Source organism: Syngnathus leptorhynchus, chromosome 2, assembly GCF_054491065.1.
Source record: "Syngnathus leptorhynchus isolate UIUO chromosome 2, UIUO_Slep, whole genome shotgun sequence".
Lineage (NCBI taxonomy): Eukaryota > Metazoa > Chordata > Actinopteri > Syngnathiformes > Syngnathidae > Syngnathus > Syngnathus leptorhynchus.
In genome coordinates, this window is record NC_141196.1 from 10,883,250 (window position 1) to 10,892,757 (window position 9,508).

The following is a 9,508-nucleotide window of genomic DNA, read 5'->3' on the forward strand; positions in this document are numbered from 1 at the left end:
ATGGGGCTTCGTGCTTTCAGTATTGTTGATCTCAAGCATATTTTCTTTTGTTCATGTCAATTATTTAAAATAGCAATCTTTGCTTATTCACGATTTGTGTTCGTCCTTGCCTGGGTGTCAACTGGAGGTGCGAACATTGAGGTTAACGTGTGTCCCTCTCAAACAAATACGAGCAGAATAAAAGAGAAACGCCTGGCCGGGTTTGGTGCACGATGTTTGCGTACGCGACCATTTTGAACGCCTGATTAGATTTGATGCACACATTGTTTGTCCACCATTGAGTGCCCCAGAAGGCAACCTGGCATATTTGCTTACTATAGCCTGAGTACATTCAAAGTGTGTGTGTGTGTGTGTGTGTGTATATGTGTTAGAATGTATTTGTATACATTTAAACTTTCCATTTTTTTTAATTACATTATTTTTTGTAGTTTGAAACTTTAGAAACCAGAGGCTTCAAATATCCTTTAATAACTTCCCTTTCTTCCCAACCCTCTAAATATTTCACATCACAATTTATTTTTAATCTGCTGTCTTTCTGCAAATCAGAGTCATTCAGTTCCATATTGCGGCTTCTCGGGGGGGTTGGGGGGAGGGCGGGGGCACTCCTGCTTTTTTAATGACCACCATGACCACCATGTGGAAACGCAACCGGGACATTTGACATGAATAATTATTCACATGTACACATAGTAAAAGTCATTGTTCGTGTTTTTTTTTTTTTTGCTTTCGTTTGGATTGGGTCAGGATTGTTTCTGAACTTGTAGTTAGCCTCAAGGCGCGAGATGCCCATCACGCGACGATATGATGACTCCTTGTGGTAATAGTAAATGCCGTAGATATTTATAAGGAGACATCCTCTGCATGTTTTATTTATAGTGGGTACGTATATAAAGTCTATACACCCTTCAAAATGTCAACTTTTTGTGAAATAAATTCATAAGAGCAAGTTAAATAATTCTAAAATGTTTTCCGCCATTAATATGAGGGCATATTGTTGCATAAGTATAAACATCTTCATAACCAGGGATGTGACTGTGGTAAGATCAAATGAATGACATTCAAAGTCATGTTAAAAGGGAGTCAATATACTTCTGCTACCTCAGATTAACCCCAAATAACATTCAGATATTCAATTCAGCGGGCTTTCCCTGGCATCTTTCGAAACAAATACATTTAAAAATCTGTTATACCTCACCAAAATCCTTATAATTGGAGAAAGTCCAAAATCTGACAAACACCAAAATTTCAGAAAAAATAAACAAGAATCGCCATGTATAAATGACCACGATATGAACGTCTCCGATTTTATTGCCATAGAACCCTGCAAATGACAAAAATGAAGTTTGCCCATTCCATTCCTTAGTGGCTTAATTGCCGTCCACAAAAGGAGAAACATTACAAGCACGACAGCGTGTGAGCCAATAAATATTTCAATATTTCCCTCAGTAAAAAGTTGAATTATTAACACACATTACAACCACAATGGATATTTTTAGTCAGGACCAAAAAGTTTAAATATTAATATCATTCTCCAAAGCCGTCTGTCACGTAGTAAACAAAGAGACCTTTTAATTGAACGCAAAGCAGTGAATTTACCAGCAATGCGGCAGCCACGTGACAACAGCAAAAGCAGACTTGCATACCGACGAATCGTTCTGTCGTTGACTGAGGCTGCGTGAGAAAAATCTTGATATTTGCCATTTTGGGTCAAATTTGTAACGTTTCATGATTCTAATTTAACACAATGTGTATAATAGGAAATCCACCCAGGCACGGGGTGAACATGCAAACTCTACACAATAAATTTGACTTGACACACAGGAAGGTCAAACCTGCACCTCTGAACTGTAACAAGGATGTGCTAACACCCGTGCTCCACCATATTCTTTCATGTCCTGATTAATTCACATTTTAGTTCATTTGATTTGTCATCACCAGAGCCAGCAAAGGAGAGGAATTCAATTGTTGCCGCCGCTCTTCATTGATAAAAGCGTCGGCAACTTTGAACGACTCCCTCACACCTCTTTCTTGTCTTTCAGCCTTTTAAATGAAAAATACTTCGTATTGAGTCGCAGTGATACAGTATTCCGTCAGATATGAGCTGCTTATTCAACGCTTTGTGCAAAATGTAGGAGCAAGCCGAGTAATTACATTTTTGGGTCACATCCCTCAAAACCCAGTTAAACCAATACACAATACAATACAATACAATACAGTGGACCCGGAAATACGGGAGAAAACCGGGCCGGAAGGCAAATGGTGATTTTTTTTCTTTCCTAACCACACCGCCATCAACATCAAGGCCTGAGTGCACCGCATGAGAATGTCCCCGATCAATAAATAATGAGCGTTGCGCTTAGCGCGGTGGAGCCATGGAGCGTGCTGGGACGCTGCTGTTAAGGTGTGTTAGGTATCAAGCCGCCTGGCGATGTGCCATTTGAATCATGAATGACGCAGAGGAAGTTCAAACCAGGAACAAGAACACGAGAACGCTCGAATCACAATTGAGTGTTTGGGGCTAAATTGGGAGAATTCACACTGGAAATTACAGACTTAGATAAAGATTGGATCACATGGTACGATTTACATTGGTGTTATATTTACATTCGAATTTCACGCCAATTCATTCAAGTAAGGTCATTTCAAAGGCTTTGGATACTTTCTCTTGCAACTTTTCCGGACACACTTAAGTGCTGTGCCACAGTCTGCTCGAGCAGACACAAATTAAGGGCGAGGTGTCGAGATGAAAAATGGACTTTGGACATAAATAATTTATGTATCTCTACAGACATGAAGGTGCTTGGACGTGGCTGCCATGTTTGGCAATGAGATTGGTGAAGGCAGATAGCACCTGGACGGGGAGCCCGCTCCCATTTCCACCAGTTAACACCTCACATCTCTCATTTACACCATCAAGCTTTCATTCAACTCCTTTCGGGAAGAAGGAATATGATACATGGATGTTTTAATTTTGGACTGTTTTTTGCTACACAGATGGCAACTGACTTGGACACCCCCACCTAACATCTGTTGCATCATTTGTCGCCTGCAATGCTGTTGACTCATTTGAAAATAACATCATTAAGTTGGGCTCCAGCACAGTCACACCAAGGTGGGAAGTTTGATGGGCATGTCTATCATGAGTATACTTTCAACAAGGTAAATTACTGGAAGCGGGGAGGCTGCTCATTTACTATCGTCATTGATTTATTTATTTTTTTTAAATTGTAATTGATGTGAACAGTATCGTGTTTTTCCATGACAGTATATTACCACAGTGGTAATTTTACACCACATTTATTTCAATTTGTTTAATCTTAATAATATATGAATGTGTTTTGGATTAGAGTATGTATTGTGTGTAGGCAGAGCATAGTGGCAATCTTGCATAAACCAGCAAACTACTCATTCAGCTCCACAAAGTCAGTTTCACCTCGCAACATTTATGTGCGTCATCTCAACTGTGGAAACTGCTGCTTATATTATTATAATTATCACCATTATTGATTGTATCCGTGACATTTCCAGGAGAAATGCCAGGCTTGGCGCAAGCGTCTGTCCGCGGGCAAAAGACAACACGACAACATCTCTCCATGCTCTGTTGTCATGGCGACGTACACTCGTTTCCGCTGCATTACATAATCTGCCTGCCAATGTTTTGTTCTCACAGGCGACTTTCAAATGTATGCAATACCCCTTTTTGATCCATCCTTTTCGCTATCTGGAGGAAGCTGTTGCTATGACAACCCAGACTCGGGATAACCGTTTCCTAGCAGCTGCCAACTTGAAGATTGCTTTCACAACCACATTGTTGTGATCGGTATTTCCGAACAAAACAATTCAACCATGTTAGTAGTCGAGCATAATGGTCTGTTTGGTTTCAACCGGTATCAGCGTCGTTAGATCGTAAGGATGCCGTGTGTGTAACGTCTTTTACAGAGAGATCTTCAACTTCACATCCCTGGTGTACTAGCTTTGATACTGCCTATAAAAAATTAACGAGTTGAGCCCATCCTACCATTTTGTGTTGAAAGGACTGAAAACAGCACCCTCAGACTTGTTTTTACTGCAACAGATAATAAAACTCACCTGACTCATTTCGTCGTATTTAAAAAAAATGTAGTGAGAGATTCTCTACAGGAAGGCTGCAGTTGCATAGATTCAGCGTGATTTTTGTTTTACACATAGGCACTTTCCTGCTCCGATCCTTCCTCAATTTGTTGACTTTGGTAAAAGACTTTGAGAGGCCATATAAAAGGGGTCTGCGATACAACTCTAGTATTGGATCTCGTCAGACTCCAGTAAACCCGCAGCGTCAAAGTCCTGCTGGAGTTGACTGCTCATGCGGGAGCGGAGATTAATTTGGTTTAATCATCCCCGGCCGAGCTAACGGCTCATAAGGACTCTTGATTACATGAAAGTGCCCGTGGCTGACTGGTGGAATGACGATGATGGTGTCTCTCCTGGGGGAGCTAACATCAATAAGTCATTTCCACAACAAACACTTCTCAGTTCAAAATCAGGCACCGCTAGTGAATTCCTCTTGAATCTTTGAATCTTGAAGATTTGAGGAATCCTTACATGATTTAGCAGCGCTCAAGAGTTTTGGGTAAAATCCAAATGATATTCCCGAAATTCTCACACGATTTAAGAAAATCTTGTATGATTCCAAAAGTGTTACAAGATTTGCGTATGTCTCATTTGAGTTGGGGGAATTTGCACATGTTCTGAGGAAGTCTTGTGTCATCTAGCATAATTCTCACAAGATTTGACCAAGTCCCATGCAATTAAATTGAAGGCTTGCTAAGATTTCATTGTAACACAAGACTGCATTATTTATCTCATGAGATTGGATAAATTCTCATTTACGGAATCCTTGCAAGATTTGAGAAAATCTCGCTTGATTTTGAGAAAGCATCACAAAATTTGATGTTTGAGTTCCTCTCCAATTTTGAGAGGAATTTGATCAGAATTTGATCAAAATTTGATCTTGAGTAATTTACCAGAAGTCCTGCGAGGGTTTGTACTTAGTCTCGCTATTCTGCTTCAAAAAGTAGATGGCTAACATGTTTTCTTTATACTTTATATCAGATAAACATGTATTGTGCAAATTTAGAGGCAGTTCCCCGGAAAACGTTTTAACTCCAAAATACTTTTTGATTTGACCTTGTTGCATCACAAACGAGACCCAACAAGTCACAAGACGTCAGCCATTTTTTTCAAATTTATTTAAGAAAGAGTCCCAAAAATAAACAAGTTAGCACACATTCCATAATACAAAATGTCAGTGAGAATAGCCTGAATTTACGCCATATGGAACTTAGAAGCGACTACAAGTATATGCGTGTTATCTATTGTCAGAATACAAAAACAACAGCCATAGTAATAATAATGAGAATAATAAAACAGATAATTATTATTATAATTACCCCATATGTATCATACAGGGGCTCTTAACAGGTCATAAAAGCGATAAAGTGAGTCTTATGAATTTAGAAGTGCTTATTTTTAGAAAAACAACAAAACATTTTCTGACGTCTCCGTTAATTAATTAGCTTTGACACTATCATCAAAAGGGGGCTATGCTTTTTTTAAAATTTCACCTTTTTATACAAAATATATGTTTATATATATATATATATATATGTATACTGTCTGTATGTATGTGTACCTTTTTTCAGAAAATTTAAAACACCGTCACGACTTCTACGTTCAAATGTAAACGCTGTTGTGTGTGTGTTTTTAATTTTTGGGCAGTAACGAAAACAGAACAAAAGTCTTGTCACAACAGCGGCAAACGACATGCAGAAACCGCTGCTACGTCGTCGGGTGGATGCAAAAATACAAACAAATACAACAAAAACAACCCCGAAAAAAAGGCTATTTATTTATCATTATTAGCAGTGTCATCACTACCGACTGTACATCTATAGTTTACAAAAAAGTCATTTACATTCACTGAAATGACAGTGAGTGATTATATTAAGACTCTATATTCATCATCTACTGGCACTAAGATTTGGCACCCGTCACTTATTTGGCATTTGGGCATTTTCCGCATGGTGAATACTGATGCCTCTTGAACGCCCTTTTCTACTGTTTAATGTTTTTTTTGTATGTGTGTTTTCTTAAGATATATATTTTGCATTCATGGCGTGTAAACAGGTTCACTTCCTCCTGAAAGCGCAACAAACGACCCTGGTCCTCGGCAGAAAAGAAAATACAAACAGCGGGCAGAAGAAAAGAAAATCACCGAAGTTTAGAAACATGAGTGAAAAGGAATATTCCAAAAGTGTCAAGCATTGACATATAGTTTGTATCGACACCAAATGTTAATGAATAAAATATACAGGAATTTAATTACATGACGACGGTTGTTGTTTCCTATTTTTTCGTTCATCTCCACACACATGTTTAAATCCAGCCGGCGAGTTTCTTTAAAAGCTATTTTGTGAAAATACATAAAAATAGTTTCTTGTTGTCTATTTTCTTGGGCTTTTCTTAAGAAAAACTTCAAAGGACTATTTCACATTTCTTAAAACGTGGATGTGCTTCATGTTTAGGATGTGGCGGTGGCAACTGATTCACAAACACAAACACACACACACGCGCACACAGTTCAGATGATTTGCGCAAAACGACTGTCAATCAATCCTTCGCTTTCACACATTTAGGAAGGGAAATAAAACTCCAAGATATTCCAGGATTGCCTTTTTTTTCACGTTGGGGGTTAATAGCGACCAAGAACCAAGTCTTTGCAATCTCTGACGTTCCCATTCAAGAAAAAAAGTGCCAGAACAGCGAGAGCAGGAAGTGTCAGGGATGGGGGGAGGGGGGGGGGGGGGGACAAACCTTTTGGAAGAAAAAAGAACAAAAGCGCTCTTTTTTTTTCTTTACTTTTTGAAACCATGGTAAGGCACTCGGAAGTTGGTCTGGGATCAGGACAGGTCTGTCAGGCTGACGTTGAGGCCCATGTCGGGCCTGACGTACGGGACGGCGTGGACGGCCTTCGGAAACTCCGGAGTCATCACCCGACCATTCTCCCCAGTGCTCCCGGTGACTGAAAGTCTCGCTTTGTTTCTCATGGCGTCTCCGAAAGTCATCTGCGGGGTGGGGAAGAGGGCAAAGGGAAGGGGGACATTCCCACAAACGAGAAAGTTAAGCAAGTTGTCCCCCAAGTGCTCCACTGTGAAATATTAATATTTATATATGGATAAATATGTATGGAGATGAGAACTAAAGCGTGTGTGTGGAGGGGGCAACACGACGCGAGGATGAGCATGTGCTTATGGTATGGGGGCTAGCATTAATTTGAGCATGAAAATGATTATTTTACTAGGAGAGGCATTGACAAGCGTGGCCGTCAACAGTCATACATGAGCATGGTCTCAAGGGAACTTAAATGGACAGACAACGTACGAAGCAGAGTCAGCGCCATCACCTCAAAGGCAAAAAAAGAAAGAAAGAAAGACAACTGAACAATTCCAATGATATTTTTCATAAGGTGCACAATCTAGAATAATACAAAATAAATGCCCATATTCGTTTTTTGATGCTTTTTATGGTGACTATCGTATCAAGGTGTCTACAAACCTAGCTAGCTACCTAGTTGGCGAGCTAGCTATCTACCAAGATGGCTCCCAAAAATTCATGACAATTATGATCCAATTTAATTTAACTACGACAATACGATTTCCTTCAACGATGATACAATAATTCAAATTACGATGCGAGTCACTCCAATTCTGGCACGATACAATTTCGCTCAACTAGAGTAATTTAAATTGCAAGATTATTCATTCCAATTACAAGCTTCGATAACCTAACTTCGATTCCATTCACTCCCCCATGTGATATTTGTCATCATTTGAATTAAAATCTTTAATCATATAGCACCTTTTCCTAATAAAGTAACAATGTTTAACAAGATATTACCATGTTTCCTTTGTCTCTCGATAAAATGACTGTGCAAATCTCTTCTTGAGGATTTCACAAAATGAATTATGCATTTCCTCCATGTAGTGAAAACCTTTCTGTAACTAATTTGATATTAAAAATATTATAATTTCTCAGGCAATTGAAATGAATGTTTTTTTCCCCTTTTCAGCGTGGCACTGACACTCCTTGTTCCAAAGACGATCATTATGCTTGAACAAAAAGAGAGTGTGTGTGTGGCTGGCATGTCTTTCTCTCAGTAAATCATAATACATACGATCCTTTGGCCAACCTCTTCATTCACTAACACTGAAGGATGGAACGGAGGATGGAGCCAAAAAAGCGTGCAGTTTGGGGTAATTTATGAAAACCTCGTGTCCCTACCCCCTAAATTTTTACACTTTCGATCCCATATACGTTGTAACCTTCCTTATAAGTTGCAAAATTCTGTGAATTCTGCGAGGAAGTTGGGTTAATATTCTGTGCATTCTTTGCCACCTTCATTCGTTTGGCCTCGGCTCGGGACTTGTAACAGAACTCGATCAAGGCCACCAGCATGGCCAAGCCGAGTCCTCCGACCAGAATGTAGAAGACCCCAGCCACGTTGCTCAGGCTGAGGGCGCTGGTCTTCTCCTGGGGGTGGAATGCACACGACAGAGCAGTTAGAGGAGAAATGACAGCGTCAAAAAAGAAAATTAAAAAATCCAAATGAAAGGACACAAAAACAACAGAACCACATACGAATGCACATTGAATCTTTCACTGTTTTGTTACAAGAATATCGAATAATCACAACAAAAAACAAGACAGAAACGTGATTGGTCACTTGGGGTAAGAATTAAAGCAGTAGTAGTATTGAGGGTTGAGGTTAGTCAAAATGGAATGCAGCAGCAGTCATTTACTTCACAGCTGGATTTACACCACATAGTTCAAGAGACAATTCCGACAATGGAAATGTTTGCGTTTTCCCGACACTAACTGGAAAGACAAAGTCCTGACTGCAATACTAACCCAAATTCTTTAGGTATAGGACACTTTCCTCATCCTGTTGGGACACTACACAGGGATCCTAAACCCTCATTGATTTTGGAAGATTTCATTTTCCCTGACTCTAATCCCAACATAAAGTATTTCGCGATATGTCATTTTTCTAACCTGAACAGCATGATTTGAGTCTTTTGGAAGATGTCGATTTCAAAGCTCCAATCCGAATGCTCACGCAAACTATATTTCTTTTGGAATGTTTCGGTTTTCTAACATCAACCCATCCTTGAATCAAAGCACGAGTAAAAGCCAAGCTGACAAATGACCAGTTTTACTAAGACCCAGATAGCGGCCGCTGAATTGGGTGTAGCTGTTGGTCACAGGTACAAACGTGGTGGACATCATCGCATTCAAAAAAGATTTTGCGTTTTTGCTAGGTGCGGTTTGTGCCATGATTTTCACAATTCCTTTAGAGTGTTGGAAGCTCCAACATCGCATTGCAGAATGATGCGATGAGCTTTGTTTCTGGGATTCCAAAAATATTCACTCTAAAGTGGAATTGGCCACTTGGACCTGCAGTGTAAATCCA

At 39.6% G+C, this 9,508-nt stretch overlaps 1 protein-coding gene across 2 annotated transcripts in view; it reads right to left on the reverse strand.

Annotated features, from left to right (window-relative positions):
• Positions 1-5,494: 5,494 nt before the first annotated feature.
• Positions 5,495-9,508, reverse strand: part of gria2b (glutamate receptor, ionotropic, AMPA 2b) — a 29,130-nt gene continuing 25,116 nt past the window's right edge. The window contains exons 13-14 of one of the 2 annotated variants that reach the window (XM_085903055.1): positions 8,434-8,568; positions 5,495-7,103 (exon numbers count right to left, since the gene is read on the reverse strand). In XM_085903055.1, the coding sequence (XP_085759181.1) occupies positions 6,939-7,103; positions 8,434-8,568 (300 nt within the window). In that variant the 3' untranslated portion in view covers positions 5,495-6,938. Of the gene's footprint in view, positions 7,104-8,322; positions 8,569-9,508 lie in introns of those variants that run through there. The other variant, XM_085903044.1, reaches the window with a different exon arrangement.